General features: G+C 44.3%; 1 protein-coding gene and 2 non-coding genes across 6 annotated transcripts; all 3 read left to right on the top strand.

Moving 5' to 3' along the window:
• Nucleotides 1–6,979: 6,979 nt before the first annotated feature.
• Nucleotides 6,980–23,338, top strand: LOC147441317 (uncharacterized). Of its 4 annotated transcripts, none has more exons than XM_086482992.1 (5): nucleotides 6,980–7,234; nucleotides 12,916–13,093; nucleotides 21,001–21,201; nucleotides 22,377–22,799; nucleotides 22,917–23,338. In XM_086482992.1, the coding sequence occupies exons 1-5, from the start codon at nucleotides 7,184–7,186 to the stop codon at nucleotides 22,961–22,963; spliced, it is 900 nt and encodes a 299-aa protein (XP_086339118.1). In that variant the 5' UTR covers nucleotides 6,980–7,183; the 3' UTR covers nucleotides 22,964–23,338. The 4 variants fall into 4 exon arrangements, with proteins under 4 accessions (XP_086339118.1, XP_086339119.1, XP_086339117.1 ...); XM_086482993.1 differs by lacking the exon at nucleotides 22,917–23,338 and adding an exon at nucleotides 9,507–9,601 and having other exon boundaries at nucleotides 22,377–22,868; XM_086482991.1 differs by lacking the exon at nucleotides 22,917–23,338 and having other exon boundaries at nucleotides 22,377–22,868.
• A 798-nt stretch (nucleotides 23,339–24,136) lies between these two features.
• On the top strand, nucleotides 24,137–24,208 carry TRNAP-UGG (transfer RNA proline (anticodon UGG)). The gene has a single exon. It is a non-coding gene; the product is annotated as a tRNA-Pro (tRNA).
• A 9-nt stretch (nucleotides 24,209–24,217) lies between these two features.
• Nucleotides 24,218–24,291, top strand: TRNAV-CAC (transfer RNA valine (anticodon CAC)). The gene has a single exon. It is a non-coding gene; the product is annotated as a tRNA-Val (tRNA).
• Nucleotides 24,292–24,629: the final 338 nt, after the last annotated feature.

Genomic DNA, 24,629 nt, shown 5'->3' with positions numbered 1-24,629 from the left:
CTTTTCACAAAGGCATTGTCTCATGAGAAGCTTGAAGCTTTCCGCAAAGATTTGGGCTTACTCCCCTTTGTGGACTGATCATGTCCTCAGGGCATGGCACTTCCCTTTACTCATGTGCCAGCTCTCGTTCACCGCATCACTCTAGGGGGCATTTGTTACCATATACATGTGGTAGTGATGTGTGTGAACACACTAGGACCGCCGGGGAATTTTTGCCCTCCTTAGGAGGTTTTTTCCCCCGAGCATTGTATATACGCCCATCACTCTAGGGCTATCTATCTTTCCATTGCACACTAAGTAACACACTCTCCATTGTGTGCCTTGAGCTTCCTTCATCTTCTCCAAGCTGTGTGTGTTTCTCTGCAACCCTAATTCCAACAATGCCGCCATGTTTTTAAGGCAAACACTATTGCATAGAGTTCGTGCTCATAAGCAGAGTAGTTCTGCTGAGCTGCATCAAGCTTCTTGCTTTCAAATGCAATCGGCCGTCCGTCTTGTAACATGACTGCTCCAATAGCATAGTCACTGTCATCCATTTCCAAAATGAATGGTTTCAAAGGATCTACAATAGCCATTATGGCAGCTGCAGCTAATGCATCCTTGAGCGTATCAAAACTGTGTTGTTGAGCGGATCCCCACTGAAAAGCTTTGCCTTTGCCTTTTAGTTGATCCGTCATGGGAACGGCAATATTAGCATAGTTTTTAACGAACCTTCAATAAAAAATTGCAAATCCCAAAAAAATATGTAACTCTTCCAGATTTTTAGGAGAAGGCCATTTCAGGATGGTATCCACTTTGGATTGATCCATATATATAGCCCATTAGCTGAAATAACATGCTCTAAATAGTGAATTTCGTCTCTTAGAAAATCAGACTTAGATTCCTTGGCATATAATTTGTTTGTTCGTAACGATTCAAACACCTGCCTGAGATGTTGTAAGTGTTCTTCTTCAGAAGAACTGTAGACTAGAATGTCATCAAGGAAAACAATGACAAATTTGCCCAAGTAAGGCTTCAAGGCACTATCCATAAGTGTCATGAATGTTGCTGGCGCATTGGTTAACCCAAAGGGCATCACCAAGAACTCGTAGTGTCCAAACCGTGTTCGGAATGTAGTTTTGGGTATATCTGCAAGTCGAATACGGACTTGGTGATATCCTGAATGCAAGTCTATTTTTGTAAAAATGCGAGCATGAGTGAGTTTGTCAAACAACTCATCTACTCGGGGCAATGGGTATTTGTTCTTAACCGTAACCGCATTTAAGCCACGGTAGTCTACACACATGCGCATACTGCCGTCTTTTTCCTTCACTAAGAGGATAGGAGAGGCCCATGGTGAAGAACTGGGTTGTATATACCCTCTGCTAAGGTAGTCAGCAAGCTGACATTCCACGTCAGCAGCTTCAGAATAACTCATACGGTAAGGTGGTTTACTGACAGGTTTATAGCCTGCAGCCACGTCAATGCTATGTTGCACCGATCGTGTCGGCGATAATCCTGGTGAAAAATCATTAGGAAAAACATCTTGAGATTCCTTTAGTAATTTCTGTAACTCACTAGCAACGTTTGCTTGTTTAAAATTAGCCATTGGTGGAAGAGATGAGAGAGAAGCGTGCGGTGTTGAGGAATGTTCAACAGATTCAATGTTAGAAAGAAAATGAGACAGTAACACAAGAAAACTTGATCTATTTCATTATCAAAAACGAGTTGCATAAGCTCAGCGGTACAAATCAATGAAGGTATATCCTTCTCTCCTAACAACAACACATGTGCGCCATGGGATTCAAACATCAAGCTGTTGTGCTCATAGCTACGCTTTAGTAAAGGTCCTAGGCTATGCAACCACTCCCTACCAAGAACCACATCTTCCCTTTCCATGTTCATAACCTGAAAATCCAAGCATGTGGAGTAACCTTGTACTTCCAACGGAACAGCTCGGCATTGAGTATCCCAGATTTTGGTATCATGTCCATTCATCATTGCTACCTTGTAGCGGTGGGTACTCGGAGTTTGAGGCAATTTGAGTTTTTTCACCAATCCATAATTGATGAAATTGTGAGTAGCAAGATGCGCACCTTGTGGCCTTGCAGAGATCCATGCATACGTACTAACTCATGTGGTCCAAAGGTTTGTTTCCACATGGAAGCTGTGAGACAGCATTCATGTACCACCTCTGTGTGTGTTACTTCCGCTATAGAGAAGCGTGAGGAAGACTCAAGAGGTAGCAGTTGCACCGTGTGCACTGCTTTCTCCTTGCCATGAGCAGCAGATTTCCCCTTGGGACAATCCTTTTTGCCATGATCGCTTCCTAAACATTGAAAACATAATTTTTCTTTCTTAGCGTTATCAAAGTCCTCAGGAGAGAGAGGACCCCTGGACCCCTTGGGTTTTTTAGATGGATCTGAATTGGCAACTATAAATTTTCTTTTATTGTGCCCATACTGAGTCGTGTATTACCATGTGTATTAGCAGGCACGTGACTATTATGTGTTTTCTTTTCATCTGGATCATCATGAATATGTGCTTTCACTATGGATTCCTCAAGTGTTTTAGGATCTTGGGTCTTGACGTACTTCTTAAGCTCTGGTGTCAGAACTCGTACAAACCCCTGTACTTGTTGAAAGTTATCTAAGCCTTCTAATTTGAGGATAACATCCCGATAGTGAGAGATATATTCAAGCAATGATGGGTATTGGCGCATGGAACATGTGTCCCAAGCCGTCCAATTCTAATCTGCCTCATTTGTAGGCAAAAATTCTTTGCTAAACATAGATTCAAAAGCTGTCCAACTCTGTGGTATGATGTTCTTCTCCTTGAGAGACATCCACCATTTGTAGGCCTTGCCTTCCAGAGTTAAGCTCGTTTGCAGATCTCTGACTACGTCCGGAGTACGCAGTAAGGTGTGAATTCCATCCCACTTGCTGAGAAAGATATTCACTGCATCCTTATTGCGGTCTAGGTCTTCTCCCTTAAAAATCGGTGGTTTGGTGTTTTTCAACAATTCATCCACCTCTTTTGCGATGAGAGTATGCAACGTATCAGCATTTGGACCTTGCCCTTGTGTAGCAATGTGCTCATGCATGTGCGTGTTAGCAGGACCCTTGGACTGTTGTTGCATTAATTGAATTACTAATGTGGATAGTTTAGTAACATTTGCATTTAAAGATTTAGAATTTTCATCCATGACTCTCATGTGTGTCTGAAGTGCACGAAATTTTTGAACATCGAGCAATTCATAAGTGTCATCACCTACTGTAGCATCGCGGGTACTCTCCTTGAGAGGATCCGGCCGCGGGCCATCATTGGCAGGATCATGCGTACTTTTCTCAAAATCAAATGTCATATTGATATCTGAATCCATGGCGACACAATGCGGTGCAAGGAGTAGTTAGAAAAAATACCTGAGATTGAGAGCACTCGCAAAGTGTAATTAGCCTTGCTAATTCTGTCAAAATCGATAGTATCCCGATGGAAATCGATTCGAATTGTCCGCCGTAAAGGGAATTCTGCAATTCCTTGGTAGCCAAATCAATTATACTTGCAATCGTTAATTGATTTTGAAAGGTAATTGTAATTTGAACTCTCGTCGGAATGGTTTTCTTAAATCTCTGAGTTTCTGCAGGTAATACGCAGTGAATTTGGCGCTCAAAGTTTGTGCCAGCCGTGTCGAGATGCCGCACCTCTCCGGACCTTGCCGAAGCCGCACACGAGGAAGGGGGTGGGGTACCCCACTGTGGATACCGCCCCTTGTAGTTGAAAATAGGGTGTGGCCACTAACCCCCAAGGGGGTTGGGCGCCCGTGTAGTGGGAAATAAACAAGCACACAACGGCTATGGCCGCTCAGAGCAGCGTACGAGAAAGAAAACCCGCCATGGTGGCCACTAAGGTAGGCTAGGGGCTTCAACCCAAGGTCGTGAAGTGCTCCCCCGTCCGATGTGTAGCCGTAGAGCCCGCAAGGGGTGATTTTGACGCAAATCCACCTCGGCGGCTCCTCCTTGCCCATGGACTGCTTGCCTGTCGTCCTCCTCACAGGAGAGGTGTTCCACGACTTGGTGACCTTGACATGCAACTTGCTCATGCAAGGTTGTGTGGCTCCCCTCCTCCACGACTTTGCCTTTCCCAAAAAAGAACCAAGCTCTTGATACCAATGTTAGACAAGGGGAACTAAAATCTAGGAGTCCACCACCCAACCACCCACTATATAGCATAGCCCCTGGCCCTTTGCCGTAGTTGGACTCCCTTTCCACATTGCCTAGCCCGGCCTTGCCCTTGTCTAGTCCGGCCTTGCCGGTGTCTTGACACCTCATGGATGGCTCATGGTGTTGCACATATCTTCACTATGTCCTCTTCAAAGTTCTTAGCTTGTCCTTCTATTTCCCACGAGTTATGATTCAGATTGCCTTGATTAAAACGGAGTTATTTGAGATAGTCAGCATAAATTTATCATCTTCATGTGTTGTTTTTAGTGTTCCTTCAAAAAAACCTTTAGGTTAAGCCATTAGCCAATTAAATTTTTTATTATCAATTAGCACATTGACAAAATGTGGTATTGTCTAGATGTTAATGTCTATGATTGCTTTTATTAACACATTCCTAATTTCGCTCTTTTCATTGAGGATTTAATTGTTTGTTTTGGGGTATTTTGTGCACCATACTATCTTTACTTTTTACGAAGGTCAAATTTTTAAAAACCTTTGAAGAAATTTATGTCTATTTGCAGAAGTGAGCATACATAAAATACCCAAATGAGTTGCCATAAGTTCAGGGATTCTTTTGGTATGGCATTCACTTTTGTACAACTCTCGGTGCAAGCAGTAGTCATAATAGTGTATTATAATCATATAAAACATTGACAAAGTATGGTGTTATTGAGATTTTTACCTATATATAGTTTTAATATCTTCTATTATTGACATGTTTTAATGTCAATATATATAGTTTTAATGTCTTTTGTTATTGACATGTTTATGTGTTTCTATTTTTTTTTTCCCTATTCATAGCTATAAGGTACTCTACTATTTGGCACGTTTATGTTTGCATTTTGTTTTGTATTCATAGTTTAATGCCCTCTCTTTAGTGTCAATTGAATGTATTTGATAACAATTCATCTTTGTCTTTTAAGTGATCTTGGTATAAGAAAAGTAGCTAAATTCAATGTTGAATGATAGCAATACCTTTGTGGGACTTGCTAAAAAATGAGATCGATCAAAAAAGCTTGCTGGCTTTGTGAAACTCCTCCAAAAGCATGCAAATTCATGAAATTGATAGCTTATGAAGGATTTTACACCGAAGGTGCAATAAATTCTTATGGATCTACCAATCACCATACGAGGTCATGGCTCAGTGCTTAATAGAAAAGATGCCTAACCTTTGTAAAGGTTAGTCAAATCACTATTCAATCTCTAAGCTTAACCAAGTTGGTTATATAGATTACTCAACAATTTTGAGAATACTTGTGACCCACATTTATTAGTCATTTTTGGAGGATTGTTTGTAAACAGTTGGCGAGAAACAACTCAATACCCATACTGCTAGTCATCCAAAGATAGATAGGCAATTTCCAATTGTTAATCTTGTGCTAGAGAATATGCTAAGAGCCTTAGCAAGAAGCAAACCAAAAGGAAAGATTATCTCTCCTGTTTGGAGTTTACTTACCATGATACAAAGCATGTTGCAACTAGGTTTAGTTTCTTCATGTTTATGTCAGGTTGTCAACCTCGATCACCAGTTATGGTGGGGCCTACTGATGATAAAAGACACCAATACCTTTAGAAATTCTGAAACTTGGTTATTCATTTAGACACCTCTTAGCTGTGGTAACCATTAAGAATACTCAAGTGAGTTATAAATAGAGTATACATACTATGTGCGGTTACACAAACAGTTGCAAAGGGACAACAATGTGGAAAATCAAGATGTTTTTCTTGGTATCATTGAACCTTCTACTTAACCATGCATCTGTCAAATGGACAATTGGACCCCTGAGGGATGGCATTGTGGAAGACATTAGTGTTCTTACAAAGATATCACCACTTTTGTTTTTGAGGACAAAAACGCTTCTCCAAAGTGGGAAGTAACATCAGACCGATGGCCAGGCCAGGGGCCATGATGCACATGTGGTTAAGGGGTCTATATATAGTAGGCCAAGGGCCTATATATAGGACGGTTAGGTGGAGAGCGTGTGGCAGTTCCTGATCTCTTACATCAAAAGGGGTTTGTGATGTTGCTAAAGTAAATTTTGGATGCATTGAAGCATCCTCTAAAGTGTGTGAGCGTGGGCTTGCCTAGGAGAAGTTGTTTGGCTAACGACCCGTTGAAAGAAAGACTATGAGAGGTTGTGAGGAAGAGTGAAGCCAAGAAGACAACTGTGTAGCCAACAACAAGATCCCGACATCTCCACAAATGCAAAGTATAGGAGATTGGCTTAGCTTGAGGCTTGTGTCCCTTTGTAATAAGGCGATAGGGCCAAGAACAAGGCTGATGAGGCGATCTCGTATATTATGGATGGAAGGATTCCGGTTGTTCAATGCACATTTTGTAAATTCGGGGCTGAGAGTAAATTCGGATATGCTCGTAAATTTGGGTTGGTCCACACCGTCTTGAACCCATGACCTCCTTGCAACAAGCCATGTGTTGTTCTAACCACTACGCTTGCATGCGTCTATTTAAGTATTGGAGATTTGGGTATACGATATTGTGAATGCAGGTGGATTCGTAAACTCGGGCCACAACCGCCCAAATTGATGGTCCATGATCTACGCACCACACATACGATATTGTGAATGCAGGTGGATTCGTAAACTCGGGCCACGACCGCCCAAATTGATGGTCCATGATCTACACACCACACGATGCTTGCCTCCAATGCTGATCCCATTTGAACGTCCTTCAAAGCAACATAGTACATATACTCTTGTTCACTAGTGATGTTGGCCTTCACCGTTGATCAATTTGAACTTTCCTCCCTCCTAAATCTCAGTATGCAAAGCGAGACGTGGCATACACTCTCGAGTCTCGTCTCTTTTTCGTGCCTGTTCACCACTACGCAGGCCTAAGAAACGTCTGCGGGTCGCAATGAAGTGCTCAAAGCAACTTTACGTCATGGATCCCCTTTCGTTTCGCTCTCATCGTATCCTCTGCTACCCACATTCTCGCAGCTGTTTAGACTCACAGGATGTGAGACATGGTGAAACACCTGGAATTCCGAGGCGTCATTGGTTTTGCATCGCCTGAGGTTTGATATTTGTTTTGTAAAACATGCCCTCACCTGAGAGAGAGAGAGAGAGAGAGAGAGAGAGAGAGAGAGAGAGAGATTGATTGATTTTATTAACGTCTCCTCGAGGCCAAAGAAACAAAAGCGTGCACAATGTGCCTGTGTCATCCAGATGTCATAAGATAGAACAAAAAAGACTCTATTATGATGTGGCTAGTCAGAGACCGTGGATGGATGTGTGTGGTATTCAAAGCATAATAGGGGAGTACACGCGGGCTAGATGTAGCTTTACTTAATGTGGTGCTCAATGCATGTCTATATATCTTGGGGAGTACATCAATGCGAAGGACGAGTCATAGTTAGCTTCATATTGTGGCAATAGGGACATGTAGTGTGTCCTATATAGGAGAGCCCTCTACAAGGATTCACATGTTTTCTGCACCATGGCTAATGAGAATCTTATTCTGCAGATTCCTCTTGGGGGATTCTTTGGCTTCAAAAAATTGCTATTAACAAAGCCTCCAAGCTCGTAATAGTCAAAGGCCGTCGTCATGGTCGCTTTCCAAATGGTATAGTTGTTTCCATTTAATTACCGATGAGAAGAAAAGGTAGGAAGGGTAGGAATCTCGATTGGTTGATCACCTACGTTGGGACCAATCTCTCCACTCCTCGTGACTTGTTGCTCCATCATCGACTACCTCTTCTCATATCGCTTCATTGTGGACCGAGTTCAAGTCAGGGCCATCACCCCTCGACATTTTTGATGAGAACTTGGGCATGTGATGAGGCTAGGACCGGTTGGGATGATGAGGGATCTTTAGATCATGTCACAAGAGCTCCGGATTAATTCCAAGAGGGTGAAAAATAGTCAAAACCAGCAATACTCCTCTTTTTGTTATTACAAAAAACCAGAACCATAAACTCGCATAGATCACCAATCCGACTCGAGAGCATGCCTTGGCTCTGATACCATGTCAACATGCTCTCGGCTTTGATACCATGTCAACGGTACAAGAGAATAGGTGAATTGGATGATGATCAAGTCTGCTATCGTGAGAAAACCTTCTCTCGAGGTCAGATAGCCACTAGATCTTGGATCTACCGCGATAGATCTCCTCTGTATCGTCCTCCGTCTGTCAACCGTCCCTTGTAGGAGTCTTAGGTGCAACACCTACAAGCAACCACTGTAGAAGGGGGAGGGAGAGCAAGAGAGTGAAGCGCTAGAGAGAGAAAGAGAGATTACAAGTGAAAATACTAGAGAGAGAGAGATTGTATGTGACTGAAAAGGCTAGACAGGAGAGAGAACGCTAAAGTCGGGTGTGGACCCCAAACGTTGGCTATATATGCAAATGATAGGATGGATGAAGTACAAGGGTGTGGGTTATAGGGACCCGATAATTTTCCCTACTCATTCCAATAAATCACTACAAATGAATTACTGGGGCTCCCAATAAATATGCCACATCATCTCGACACATAATAAACTGGCCGAGGGGGTCAAATCTAGTTCTCGATCGAGCATAGAAGGAAAGAAAATGCAGATAACTAGAGATCTTGATCCCAGGAAACCCTTTGAACAGGGGTCCCACTTCATGCGAACCTATCGGGTGGGCGCAACACGTAGCTGGTACCACCAAGAAGGTATCTCTACAAATTATTTCAAATATGGCCAGGCACAACCACCAAACAACCCTCACTTCTTAAACTGTTCATGGGAGATAGTGGATCCATCATCGAACAGAAGATGTAACTCTAGTGTAGAAGATGTAACTCTAACACTAGATGTGTGACACGTTATAGCTTCATTCATTTCACATACACTTCATGTTTCTAAATGCAATGACCTTTGATAATACTTGTATTTACATATTTGAGCCTGTTATCCAAATGTTATGCTTTAAGCATTATCTACCCTACAACTTCACAAACCCTATTTGTTTCTTTTTGGCATCTTCGAAACGAAACGAAACGAAACGAAAGGTGTCGAAACAACAAATGACGTATCACATGAAACATCTCTTATGACTATTCAACTTACAACTATGCAAGAGCTTATAAACCATGTAGTAGTTGGCTATGGACATAACTATGCTTAAGAATGTGTTGTGACCTTTGTTTGAGACACTATATGAGAATACTTGTTCGGTATTATTTGAATTTGTGTGAATTTCATTTGAACCTTGTTTGACTAATGTCTGAATTTGTTTGATATTGGTTGAACTTGTTTGGTTCTGGTCGATATTCTTTTGATTGCATTTAACTTGTTTGGACTTGATTAAACATGTGCTTTCAGTGGAGGGAACAACGCACCTTGAGCGGATAGACAAGGCTATTTTTCTTGCTTTGAGTAGATGGATTTATGTGCAGTTGGGCAAGAGTCTAGGCTTGGTACATTGGACTTACTCTGAGCTGATGGGCTTTATGTATTCATGTCTATGTGAGTGGATTTGTGGCATTAGCATGGCATTGTATTGCATGTGTGAAGTATACATTTGGAAATATAACTCTAGTGCTTCAAGAGTTCCGGCTTAGATGAGATAAACTAGATGGATAGTGAACTTAGTGCATCAAGAGTTTCAAAAGGGCGAGATGATATCAGGTGCAACGGAAGGGTTTAAGGATTTTAACTCGGATCTAGTACTCGCACAAACACAAGGTTACTTTATGTAAGGTGCAGCGGAAGTGAATGTTGAACTCTACTCAAGATGAGTGCTCCGAACTGTGCTCGAGGGTTCCTTTTACTTACGGTGGACACAAACAAGTGGATAAACACTGTGAGTGAAGGTGTTGAGACTGAGAGATAGAGAGAGAAGAATACGATACCAAAATGTTGTCAAAACCTCCTCCGAAGGCCCCACTCTCTATGGCGAGAGAAGTCTACTATTGATTGCACAAATCTCTACAATGCTTGGACTTGCTGACGATGTCGACGACGAGACGGGTTGGAATCTGGAAATCTTTATGAATTCTGACTCTATGTCGATGAGATGTCGATGGCGACGATGTGACGACGACGCGCTGAAAACGCATATGCTGAAATCTGCGTTTTTCGAGCTGAAACTGCAAACTTCGATGGATCCCACTGTGCGGCGAAGAATTGTTGCGGGAAGGTGAGATTTGCGAGGTTCGGGACTTCTTCTGCGATGTCTGACTGCTGAAAACTGAAAATTGAAAACTGAAAACTTTGAGTCTAGGGCTGAATCTGTCGCGAAGATCTGCAACAACGCTGAGGTGTCTTGCAAATGCAAAAACGCTAGGGCTGAAAATCTTCTGCTGCGGTGGAAATCTGCTAACTGCTGTAGAATCTGCTAACGCTAGTGCTGAGTTGCTGTGTCTTGTGGTCGCCGAGGTTGCTCTGCAATGCAAAAATGCCAAGGCTGATCTGGGAATGAAAACGCTAGGCTCTGCTGCTGGGCAAAACGCTAGGTTGGTCTTGGGGGGTCTTGCTCAGAAGGTGCCTGTTGAACCGGAGCTCCTTCTGCCTCTTCTGCCAGAAAGTGCTAGCGCTAGGTTTCTATATATACAAACTTAACACAACTGCCCTACCTAGTTTCCAACAAAAGTCACTTAAAAATAATAAGTGAAAAATGTCAAAAATAGGAAAAATAGGTCTATGCACTATAAAAATGCTCTTGATGGGTACTGATGGAAATCTGATAATCATGCTGTGTGCAACCAGAGGATATGCATCCAATCTAAGTGTCTGGACATGCACGGTCTGCGAACAGACTCACAAAAGTGCCAGATCACTTCCTATTCTAGACTGACTTGATTGAACTGAATCTTGGTCATGTTGTAGCTTGTCCACGGACACATAGGGTTAAATGTGTCACGTGACATCCCCTCCTTTTTCAAAGTGAGGTACTGGTACCGAACTGTATGGCATCGAGGGAGATCGCCAATAACATTGAGAATCTTGGAAAGGACTCTTCGCCTGCCTACTTTGATGCGTGGGTCGTGCGATATTTGAACTTCATAAAGGTCTGCAAAGTCTTCTTCTCTGGGCCGCGCCAAAAGCGACACAAAGTCATCTGTGGCTCCTTCATTGCTTCAACTTCGTCTTTAATCATGCGTCTACCTTCTTCAAGAATCTCCGAGGTTGAAAATTCCTGAAACCACTTCCAACACAAAAACATGAACATACCCATTCCATGTAAAGTGATTAGAAAAATACTATTCCTTCGAATAAATTGTGCATGCAATGTAGATGAACATATAGATGGAGTGCCAAACCGTTCATCAAACACATGAAAACAATGAGATCGAAACTTGTCTCTTATCTAAATCAATCAACTGTGGCAAAACACAATGGAAATGTCGATGCTTGATGCTCAATCTTTCTTGTGCTCTCTCTACGACTGTGTTTTCTAATCCATTGCCATCCATCTAACCTCTCTTCCCCCAAACCTTCGCCTTGTCAACTTTCGGCCACTCGAATCTTCAATTACTCTTCAATTGATGTGAAGGAGAAGATCAACCTCTCCCAAGCAACCACCGTCAACGCGACAAAGGAAGTGAAGAGAAGAGAAGGAGAAGTTCAACCTCTTTCAAGCGCCCAACATCAATTTGACCATGAAAGTAAGGAGGATTAAGACGCTAAGCTTCTTGTCTCTTTTCCAAGTTCCTTTTACAAGGTAAGTTTAATCTCCATCTTCATATATTAAGAAGAGTTACACTCACACATGAAGCGTTGCATTCACACACACTCATTAGGAAGAGTTGCACTCACACATGAAGCTGGGAAAACGTTGTACTCACACACACTAAACCACAAGCAAAGCATAAATTGACAATGTGGCCATTATCACCACCAGCTTCTTCCTGCTTAGGGTAGGCACAGGTGCTGCTTCCATGGTAGATGCATTATAATCTTTACAAGAGAAAAGTCGGCTGGTTCTCTCATACCACTGGGTCACTCGACAAGGTGGTAAAATAATGCCACACTACCACAATTGTACGAAAATCAAGGAGTTGAACCGAGAAGAATACTCAACTCAAGACACATAGAGTAGTAGAGTTCCACCCTTAGATACTGGCCCCTCAACAGGCGACCCCTTGCGGTATGTTGTATATTGATGAACCATTGTGGCTAGAACTGCTCTGTGTGAGGCCACTCACTTGATCTGAGTGCTAATGGCACCTCGGCCTCTCTTTAATGATGGGCACCTAGCCCCAAAAAGAAATTCAATTCAGCTGGTATTTACAACAATGCTGAAAGTCCCTTAAAACATCTTCTATTAACAAGAACTGGTGCCTGAAAGCAGCCCTAGCTAAAAATCTACTCAAACTGCCATGCTAGCAGCTGACAGCATCAGGCTGTACGGAACAGATGCTCAGAATTTGTGCCATATTTCATGCTAATTTCACGGGCCGGTCGCAAATTGGGTGCAGTGTGCAGCTTGAGTGAGTGGGTGTCAGTGAAAGAGAGGGAGAGAAAAGGGAATAGGGGCCATGCAAATAAATAAAAATATGCTCTTCTTTAGCATGGATTTTTGTCTACACATATGCTGGGCTTGGTGGCTTGGTACATGCTTTACATATTTCTATGTGTGTTCCATGTTTTTGTGAAAGATTTTGGCAACAATAAGGTTTCGACAGTAAGGTTTCATCGATTCAAGTCAAATTTGGACATTACAATGCATCAACATTTGTGCCTTGATTTTGTGGATAGCTCTCATGTATTTGTGTCAGTGTTTTGGCAGATGGTCTTCAAGCTTCTTTATGAAGATGATGGCTTTACTAAATTTTATCACAAGGAAGTGAATGAGGATGAGAATGCAAGTGCTACCTCGTGGACCAATGCCAATGGGTATAGATATAGAACAGTCACCTTTAAGCCTCACTTTTCAAACGTTCCAACCAGTTTGCAATACATTCTCGGTAAATATTTAACCTGGTCTTTACATTGTCTTCCGAGTCACAAAGGGCTCAAACCCTTTCCATTGGCTAGTATTAAGATGACCTGAGTGGGGATATGGTGGTTTTTAGTCAATGCTATCTATGATGGAGCTGAGGGTTGTATTTTCTTGTGGATGATTATCAAGAGTCTATAACTTGCACTTCTCTTCAATGCTAATCTCAGCTTTTCTTGGATTCACCCAGGATTTTATATAGCGTAGGTTTTAAAGTAGAAGTATCATTTCCTTGTCCTTCCTGAGTGGTATGCTTAGTTCTAGTTTTGCGCCTCATTGTAAAAGATTTTATTTTGAATGTTTTGGTATGCTCGTTAACGTCTTTTGAAATGTTATCCCTTTGTCACTTTTGAATTTTAAAATGTTAATTGTTCCACTACTGTCAAAGTCCAGGGTCGGGGGGCGGCAGATCGCAGCTGTCTTTCTTTTTTTTTTTTTTTCCAAGAAAAAGATCCTTCTATTAGTTAATGAAAACTGCCCATAGGGCTACATCCACCTCTGCAAGAGAGGGCTACAACAAGCATGATGGGGAGACTCTCCCAATGAAAAAACAGCATATATACAATGGGGCTAGATCAAGAAATGGGAGGAGGGAAGAGCCACACAGGTGGACAGTAGTGCCATCTGAGCACCCCCTGGACCATGGTGTAGAAAGGCCCAGGGCGCCAGAGTCGAAGGAAAGCCTCGCGGCGCTCCCGCATGCGGTCGGAGCTGCCCTGTAGTTCCTCAAGCTGTCCTCTGAGAGTATGGATCAGCTCTAGCCAAAAGTCACGAACAGTCTCTGCTGGTGGCACAGGGCGAGCCTCAAAGATGCGGAAACAACGGGCCCGCCAGATGAACCAAAGAGCTAGGCCGCTGATGAGCTCCCAGCACTCCTCTCTCACTGCACCTCTCCTGTGGAGTAAGGTCTGTAGCAGGCTGGAGTGCAGGTCGCCCCCCCTGTATCACTATCATCCTGCTGGTGGAAGATAGCTCAAACTGTAGTGCCGGGCCTGTGAGGGTGGACCAAGCCGCTGCCCCCCAAGTGTACTGTCGAGCCGCGGAGAGGGCAGGCATCAGCCGAAGAACTCGTAGCCAAACCTGCTGGGCCGAAGGACAGTCCCAAAGACAGTGTCGCTGACTCTCCACCAACTGGTCACAGGTTGTACATGCGGCCGAGAGACCACTATGCACAAGCCAGCTCCCTAATGCTGTGGCTCTGTGTGCAACCAACCACTGGAACAAAGTGACGCGCCTCGGCTGTCTGGAGTCCCACAGCCTCTGCCAAAAAGCTGCCAAGAACTCAACTGTGAGACCCTCCTCCTGCCAATGACGTGCTGCAGCGGGGCGGGCCTCTCTCTGCGTTGCAAGTATATGACGTCCAAGCCGAACAGTGTACTGAAAGAAAGGGACTCTTGGGCGGTCTGCAGAAGAGAAGGGGTCCCTCCATAGCCACTCACCAGGGTCCCACTGTACTCGTGCCAGTGGACAACACTCCCAAGCCCATAGCCTCCAGTGTCCTGTCTCGAGAGCTGCTGGGTCAGGGTCTATGACGTAAGTCCTCCCACAGATGCCCACAACTTGGATCCTCTGGAAACAGCACTCTGCTACCTTCGGGGCCTCTACTGTAACTCGTTGTAATCGTCCCCCACCTTGAAGCTCAAAGAACAGGGCTGGGACAGTCTCTGAACAAGCCCTGAGTGAGATGAGAACCTCCAGTCGTGTGAAGGCTCCCATCCATCGGGGTGCTACTGGCTCGAGAGGCGTGAGCCACTCAGTTGGAACTGACTCTGAGATGTCCTGATACATGCTCTGAACCCCTCTCATGCCCTGTAGCTGGACACCCTGCACCTCCTCTGACAAACCTGTGAACTCTAGCCAGTCTCCTAGAGAGCGCGCTAGACCTGCTGCCATGGGACCCCATGACACATGAGGCCTACTCCCAACCAGGTGGCCTCTCTGAGTGCTAACCATGGGGTTCCAGACGAGGGGCTGTCGTAGGCGCTCCTCCGTGCATGTCGGTTGTCTTTGCTCTAGGCCACGCTGTAAGAGCTCCCAAGAGCGAAACAAACTCAGAGCGAATCGGTCCTCCAGTCTCCTGCTCAAACCAACTCGGCGCAACTCTGTAAAGATCCATCTGGTCGAAGGTTGCCAAGGGCCTCCTGACTGAGGCACCCTGGCACGAAGCCTCTGCAGCAAGAACTCTTTCCAGGGCTCCTCGCTTGGAAGAAGTCCTCTGACGACGAACTTCCCAAGAAGGGCTCTGCTCTGCTGTGCTGGATCAATGATCCCAAGCCCTCCCTGAGAACAAGGAAGTGTGATGACCGACCAAGCCACCTTGGCTCGGGCAACCTGAGTGTCGCGACCTGACCAAAGGAAGTTCCTGATCAGCCTCTCTACCTGGCTGATACAAGAACTCGAGAAGATCCAGCAAGAAGTGATGTACCACATAGTTGCCAACAACACCTGTTTGGCAACTACTACTCTACCAGCTAGCGAAAGTCGTGCTGAGCTCCAGTGGAACAGCTTTCTCCTGATGGGCAGGAGAAGAGGAGCAATCTGCTGCTCGGGGGACAAATCCAAACCAACCTGACAACCCAAGTATCGAACTGCAGTCCCTGGGGGAATCCACCTGAAACCCTCTCCTGGCATCCACTCTGGCACAGGAGCACTGCCAACCGAGAAAGCCACTGTCTTTCTCCAATTGATCAATGCGCCCGATGCACAGCAAAAGGTCTCAAGAGCCTGCCCACACCTGTGTAAATTGGCCTCCTGGCCCTCTAAGTACAAGGCTGAGTCGTCGGCAAACTCAACGTCCAGAAGCTCATCTCCCCGTATCGGGAGTGCTAAGCCCCTCAAACCAACCTGCTGTGACACCAAAAATCTGCTCATCGTCTCCGCATAGAACAGAAAGAGAAAGGGGGCAAGAGGACAACCCTGTTTGACCGATCGTGTGAGCATGAAGCGCTCTCCTCTACCTCCTACCAAAAGCACCTGACTGTGAGCCTGTCTGTACAAAGCCGACACCCCTCTGATCCAAGCATCTGAAAAGCCCATCCTGCGAAGCGTGCCCTCTAGAAAGTCCCAGTCAACTCTGTCGTATGCCTTCTCAAAATCGAGAAGAAGAATCACAAGGTCCTCCCCACGGAGACGTGCCAGGGCAGAAGCCTCCCAGAAAGTGAAGATGTTGTCAAGGATACTGCGTTCCTTGACAAAACCTGTCTGAGTCCCATGTATAAGGCTCTCCAAAAGTGGCTGAATTCTCAAACTCAGAGCCTTGGCAAGAATTTTGTAGGCTGAGTTGAGGATGGTGATGGGGCGCCAGTGTCGAATCTCATCCAAGGAGCCACCCTCCTTTGGAATGAGGTAAATCAGGCCCTCACTCATGCTATCCGGCATCACTCCTGTGTGTAGAATGTATTGAAAGGCACTACAAAGATCTGGGCCAAGCAAGTCCCAGTACTCCAAGAAGAAACTGGGAGTCAGCCCATCCTCACCTGGACAACTACCACGAGGAAGGGCCCTAAGAGCCGTGTGCAGCTCCTCAAGCTGAAGAGGTATCTCCAGCCTCTGGCGCATCTCCTCAGTCACAAGACAAGGCATCTGCGTCCAAACCTGCTCCCTGCATGCATCCTGTCTCTTTGATTGGGGCTCAGCCATCAGTAGCTCACGGTAAAAGTCAGTAGCAACTGCACGCATATCCTCAGGCTCACAAGCAACTGACCCATCGGGTCTCCTCAGTTGAGTGACCTTGGCATGCGAGTGCCGAGGTCCTATTGTCTCAAAAAAGGCACCTGTCACTCTGTCACCTACCTGAGTCCATTGAGATGCCTGTCGGTGAAAGGCAAACTCATGGCGCCTCTCCTCTGTGCAAACAAGCTCCTGTCGAGCCTGCTGTAACTGCTCCTCCAACCATGGACTGTCTGGATGCTGCTCCTGCATCCTCTGTAGTGAAGCAATGCCTCGTCTGAGACGCTGCTCCTCCTCTCTCGCTGCGGCCCGTCGAGCCAAAGACTCCTGAAGAAAAAAGTGGCTAAGCTTAGCTAGGCCTAAGGCCACTCTGTCTGCCGGTAGAGCCTGGCTGTCCATGCCCTCTGTCCAAAGAGCCTCTACCCTCTCTCTGAGTGCTGTGTCCAACAAGACCCGCTCTGGGATGCGAAGCATCGTGCTCCCACTCCTCTGCCTGTCTGCCACTGTGAGGATCACTGGTGCATGGTCCGAGAAGGATGTCCCTGCCAAGATGCCCACTGATCCCCCCAAGTCACTGAAGTGGTCACTAGTGTAGAAGCGATCTATCCGCGATAGATTCACTCCTCCCACTCTGCGGTCTGATCTAGAGAAGGCAAGACTCTCTGGAGGCCTCACAAAGCCAGAATGCTGCCATGTATCCGAGACCCTCAAGGTCATACACCACCTCTCCCAAGCTGCTAACTCGACTCCATGCACAGTAGCATGGCTGCCTCCGATCCTGTCAGAAGGGTCCTCCAACATGTTGAAGTCCCCTCCTACACACCAATGGTCAACCTGTGGCAAAGACTCAACAATCTGTGAGCAAAACTTTGCACGAGCACTCGCCACATTGGGCGCATAGATGTTCAGGAAGCCCACAAGGCCACCCTGAACCTGCAAAGTAATCCACTGAGCCCTGCCTGTCACAATAATCCCTCTGCCCACAATGGCCTGCTGCAATGAGTCCGCAATAGTCATACATACCCCACCCTGGATGCCTCCAGGTCCAAAAGCAGCTGACCAAAAGGAATCATAAAGTATTGTTCCACTACTGTCAAAGTCCAGGGTCAGGGGGCGGCAGATCGCAGCTGTCTTTCTTCTGTTGGTTAAATTGCAAAATATAATGTCGAGCTTTGGATTTGTGACAAGTCAGCAGCCGTAATTTGCAGCCTGCAGAACCAATCATTGCTATACAAGTTGGCACAAGGAATGATGAGATGCAGCATGTCAGTGCAGGGAATGATGAGGTGCAGTACGTCCCGAGTGTAACAGTGGTGCACTTGTGCAGCACGTCCTGACTGTAAGCTGTGGTCACCTGCTATGCATCAGCTGTCAACACATCATTGCCCCCCCACTGACCATTTCCAATGCACGACCATTCCCTACACCTTACCATACATGACTAATGTGGCTACTGAAACGTGAATGCTAAATATATTAGGAAAGCTAATTGTTTGTAATTCTGGGACTGAATTTGGTTGAAAAACATCGAATCGTGTGTGTAAGCCTTTGCCACAAGATGGGCAATAGAAAGGCATCATAAACTGCCTTTCTTAGCAAGTTATCCATATATAACAACATTGGATTGTTGCAATGGCGTAAAGCAAGGCACTTAGCGGACAACCTGGATGCACAGAGCATCCCAGAGTCCATGGCTGGGAAGGTCTGGTACCAAGAATTCATGAAGCCATTATATAATTTGGTGGATTTTAGGCTCAAAATCCATCCTTGCCAAAACAACCGCAATAAAACTCCAATGTACAGTATTGAAGGCCTCAGCAGTGTCAACTTGCATAATCAAGCATCTTGCTTGGTTTAATTTGCCTATTCAATTTCCATATATACACAATATTATCTAGGATTTGAAGGCGAGGCACAAAGCCATATGGCGTAAAATGTAGACCTGAATAAAGGTGATCTTTGAGATTATTTTTTGGTCACCAATTTGTATACAACAGGCGCAAGCAAGATAGGCCTCTAGTCAGTGAGCGTTCAACACATTTGCTTTTTAGGTAAAAATTTCAGCAATTCTTTCTTCCATGAAGCATCTTGGAGTGCCGATGTTGATCGATAATGTGAAGCAATGGAATCTTAAGGTCATCCTAGAATGCATGAAAGAGTCACACAGTAAAATCATCTCAATGTGATTTTTTTTTCTTTTTTCTAAACCGTTATATGTGACACATTCAATTAAAGAGTCTTTCAAAGGCTGAGCTTGAACTGGGAAAATAATCAGGGGGATTTGTGCTAGGTAGACATCACGGGCATTATAAGCATTGTGTGTGAGTGGTGGAGGACAAGCATGCAAATCCTGATAAGAAGAAAAACATATGTCAAGCCAGTTGTTGCTTAATGCTTGTCTATGTACCACCAGGCAATTGTATGGGTGCAGCAATGCCTTACATTTGTATGGAAGCATGGAGTCCCTTAGAGAAGAATCGAGATGAGCAGCCCTTAAGCAGCAACGATGTGGGACGGAGATGGATGGACCATTTAGCAAGCTGCCAAACATGTAGGAGTCATAAGTAGTGATGAAAGCTTTATGTTTCTCAATTAAATGGGGGGGGGGGGGGAGGGGGATGCTGTAACAATTTTGGACACCCCAAGTCTACAATCTGTCATGACACGAGAGAGAATCACTTTAAAAATATTTCACAACTTAAGTCACAACTCAATTCGAGATGACACGGCATGGCGTAGTTCTGTGCCCAGAGGTATTGGCCCCAAAACCTGGTGCCCCTTTTGGTATTTCTTTATTATATTAAATCTTGAGCAAAGTACAACTTTTGTAGGTGACCTCCGCTCTTAGACTCTGCACGTCCAAATGCTCTGAGAAGTGAGGCCCTTAGGGCTTATTTATTCTTACAAGGGATGCCAAAAGCAGAGCCCCAAAAGCAGCTAAACTCAAAAGCAGCGAGTCCCAAAAGCTATGGTCCCTAAAAGTTGGCCCCAAAAAGCAGCAATGCTTTTTGCGGAATTCCGTACTGTGCAACGTTATCAGCTTGTTAGTGCGTTTTACAGGCTGCCTGTCAGTGCCATTTGCAGACGTCCGTACTGTCTGCCATGTCAGCCATTCTGGCTGGTGGTCATGCCACGTCATCACTTTGTGACATACCCCCCTCTTGAAAGAATTGTAATCACCTTCGATTACGCTTGCAAAACAGACAGAGGCCATAAACCATTTCAGCAGACACTGACTCTTACGTACCGACACACTAGACGACACAAATCCAGCACTTGTATAAAGACGACAGTCACATCACATTCATACCACATTTAGATCACATCATATAGATTCATTCCAAATCTCAGACCATGACTGCCAACATCGTATTTAGTAATCACATCTAGATCCATCCCAGACCTCACTTTGATGTCGGATTAACTTATCCCATATTGCGATCATGTCTATAGAGATTTCGACTCAAGCACTGTCTTGTGCAAGTAGTCATTCGCCTCAAGTACTGTTGTGTGCGAGAAATCATTTCCGAGGATCCCATTTCAAAGTACTTCTCTCGTAAAGTCATTCAGCAGAATATTGTCAGCCCATTTGTATCCCTGAAACCCAAAGGGAAATCAGTGACTTTATTCCATCGAGGTAATCTGTGACAAAGGAGTGGAGTAGCTCCTCTCTTGTGCAGTTCCGCTTGCACCAGATTCAACCCGTTGATCTATGGGAACTCTTGGAATAGCCACTGCTAGACCAAAAGCATCAAGGTAAAGTTCCAAATCTGAGGAGTATCTCCTAGGTCCACCCCTTGGTGACTACTATGTCTTACTAAATTTGCGATTTCGCAATCGGCACTGTGTTCACGGGTGAAAGATCTCCACATCAAGGTAACGTGGATAATGCAACGCTTACATATTAGGGCTAAGCTCACAATGAGCTGGCAAAAACTGATTCAAACCCCTCGGTGACTACTATGCCTTACTAAATAGTTTGAGTGCCATGGGCATCAACCAAGGATGCCAGTTTTTAAAAAATTTCTGCATAAATCAACTCGAATATGTGATGTTTGGATTTCAAGGCTTCCAAGTGAAGTAATATCTCTTTGCATGCAGATAGTGCTCTTTTGTGGTTTGATTTGTGAGAATATTAGTTACGGTAGTTATAAGCCAGGTATTTCAACCTAGAAGATGCTGATGCTCAAAATATTCTTTGCTCAGGTGGAGATTTGTCCCCGGTGACAGAAATTCAGGAGTGCAGAAGTGCTGAAAATACATTTATTATCCATTCAAAACTCGAGGTCAGATTGCCTGGTAATGTCACAGCCATAAGTTCAGGAGACACAATTTTGTCTCCACTTGGTACAAGATGTGAAATTGTCGTCAAGCTTACTCTTGAGTTGCAGACATGGTATTTCCAAGGTATGAGGCGTACTTTATTTTGTGTTTCAGCACCAAAGATGTAAATGTGGAGGAGCTAGTTTAGGAAGTCAGTAGATGAACTTTTGCATGAGTTTATTTTGTGCGCACATGTGTGTGTTGGATATGTTGATTGATACCTAGTTCTGACACCCACTAGCCTCCTTCTCTAGAGTTATGATAGAAACTTTGTAGGGAGATCTTTGTACTCATGTGTGTGTGTGTGTGTGTGTGTGTGTGTGTGTGTGTGTTTTGGTGTAGGCGTGTAATAGTACCTAGTTCTATTAGACAAACATGATGTTAGTGGGGATGTCATAGTACTAAGTCAATACTATGTATAATGGAGCTGATGGTTATTTTTGTCTTGTGGTTGACTACCATGAGTCTATACCTTGCACTTTCCTTCAAAGGCAAATCTAGGCTTTATCTCGGATTCATCCACATATATGTATATCTTGTGGTTGACTACCATGAGTCTATACCTTGCACTGTCCTTCAAAGGCGAATCTAGGCTTTATCCTAGATTCATCTACACACACACACACACACACACACACACACACACATATATATATGTGTGTGTGTGTGTGTATGTGTATATACGTGTGTGTATATATATGTATATATATATATATGTGTGTGTGTGTGTGTGTGTGCATGTGCATGTGCGTGTGTAGATACATATACATACATATATATACATATACATATATATCTATACATATACATATATCTCGGATTCATCCACATATATGTATATCTTGTGGTTGACTACCATGAGTCTATACCTTGCACTGTCCTTCAAAGGCGAATCTAGGCTTTATCCTAGATTCATCTACACACACACACACACACACACACACACACACACACACACACACACACACACACACATATATATATGTGTGTGTGTGTGTGTGTGTGTGTATATACGTGTGTGTATATATATGTATATATATATGTGTGTGTGTGTGTGTGTGTGTGTGCATGTGCATGTGCGTGTATACATACATATACATACATATATATACATATACATATATATCTATATATATATATATATATGTATATATGTATATCTGGGCTTGTTCTTTCAGTATAATTGAATGTGGAATCTTGCCAACATTACAATTGTCTCTGGTGTGGAAATATATTTACTTCACATTGTATTTTTCCAGAGTGGCTTGAGAATTATGCAGAGTCAGTGGCAATGGTGGCTTTCAAACGATGGCTGAAAATAGCAAGAGGATTTTGTAAAAGGATGGTAGGGATGAAAGAAGAGCGGCTACCAGAAGAGGGTGATATGAATTCTGGTGCAAATGATTTGCCCAAAGAGAATGATCTGAGTTTTGATGCAACGCAATTGGAGGAAGAAGAAACGGAGCCAATGTTTCAAAACTGCAGAGAAGCTCCAGCTACTAGTCCATGTCAAACCCGAACGACCCGATTCTGGTTGATACGGGTTATCTGGAGACAGTTTTGTGCCACCTTCTGGAGGAACTATGGAAAACTAATGACAGCTGCAAAGGAAGTCCTTTTAGTAAGACAATCTAACTTCTTGCTGGAGGCTTGGACCACTTTTGGGCTTGGTATTGCCGCAGGTTTAACTTTATGTCTCCTATCAAACAAACATCAAAAAATGAACAAACAATAGATACTTCCTTTTTTTCCACAGATTTCATTTTTGGGGTATATTGTTGAATTGGCTTTTGATGAAGGTGTCATGTCACCATCGAGATCGTCCGCGGGCGACGAAGCAGCTTGAGATGCGAGGGGGATCGAACCTTGGCCTTGGCACTTGGATACAAACGTGGGTTTATGATCCCCTTGGCATAAGTGATTGCTTTGAAGATTTGGGACATGTAAAATTGTAAGATAGGCATGCTTTCTGTATCTTTCTGCAGAAGCAAGCACATAACCTTGCTAGAGGCCGCACATGAGACATAAGCTAGAAATGCAATAATCACTCTTAGGATTAAAAATGATGCTTCAAAGAGAACATGATCCACACAAATTTTACTTTTTTTGTTGAAGATAAAAGTATTAAGATATAGATCAGCAACGCAGGAGGAAAGGTAAACAAGAGAAAAGAATAAATGTATCCATGCACACTTTAAGTTCGAACACCTCTTTATATGGACATGAAAAGTCCTACGGCTTTCCAAATTCCATGATGCTTTTTATTTCCCCCCCCCCCCCCCGCCCTCCCCCTTTTTTTTTTTTTTTTTTTTTGCGAAACTCATAATATTAGCAACCCCAAAGAATTACAATCACTAGTCCATGCAGTGTCTCGAGCTATGCAACCAGAATTTGAAATTTAGAGAAACTAGCAGAAGAGCTATGCAACCAGAGCTTGCCACTAAATTGATCCGGAGTGTTGCATTCCATTGCTGGTGCAACTCTAAATGTCACCCTAGTCTCTTAGAGCTAGTGTTGGCAAAGGTACTCCACTTTGACTGGCATGGAGTGACTGTGTGTGTGTGTGTTGTATCCCATTGCTAGCGCAGCTCTACATATTGCTCAAGTCAATGGGTACTCTTAGCGGATCATGAGTTGCAGTAGAGGGCCGGTGCTTGGCTTGGGTGCATCCCACTTGCCATTCATTGTGCACGAATTGAATTGTCGGCATCAAATTGCCTTCTTGGCGGTTTCTCTCAAGCCCCATTGTTCAGAATGTTCAAGGTTGTTTGGAATGTGTTTTCTTCCTTTCTTTGAAGAGTGGTAGGTCACGAGTTTTCTAGGGTGAAGGGAGTTTCCTCCTGCAGCGTATTCTTCTACACGAGCTTGCAGCGTATTCTTCTACACGAGAGAGCGGAGAGGTTACGCGGCAGACTGTACTCTCCTTCGCAACAAGTCTCCTTTCTGTGACGCTCAATTCTCTCGTGTGTCATCTTCTGATTTGATCAAGTTAATTTTCCCCTCGTATCTCATCATCACCGGGCGTTTGGTCTAGTGGTATGATTCTCGCTTTGGGTGCGAGAGGTCGCGAGTTCGATTCTCGCAACGCCCCCACGGCTCTGTCCGGATGGTGTAGTTGGTTATCACGCTAGTCTCACACACTAGAGGTCTCCGGTTCGAGTCCGGGTCCGGACATATCAAAAAGCCCCTTTTTGTTGCATTCTCAAAAATGTGTATGCAAGCAACTCAATGGTGAGGACTGGAAAAGACCTCCTTTTATTTTTTCCGAGATTGGGGGGCCCTAGTGATTGTTACAAAAATCCCACGTGGTAGGAGCATTGACATGCATACTTCATGTGAAGCAATAGACTTAGTTGTGCCATGATCAAAGGACCACACATGAAAAGTAAGATCCATACATCATGCAACAATGGATCGTACCAACCTTGTGAACTACAAGTCCATTTTGCATCTTGCACCAAACTTGCAAACCAAAGGCTTGAGCTCATTTGTAGTTGATTGCAATTTCGAGT

Source organism: Adiantum capillus-veneris, chromosome 15 (genome assembly GCF_014529385.1).
Source record: "Adiantum capillus-veneris isolate H3 chromosome 15, ASM1452938v2, whole genome shotgun sequence".
NCBI classification, from domain to species: Eukaryota; Viridiplantae; Streptophyta; class Polypodiopsida; order Polypodiales; family Pteridaceae; genus Adiantum; species Adiantum capillus-veneris.
The sequence above is the reverse complement of the archived record's forward strand: the minus strand, read 5'-3'. Positions and strand labels throughout refer to the sequence as shown.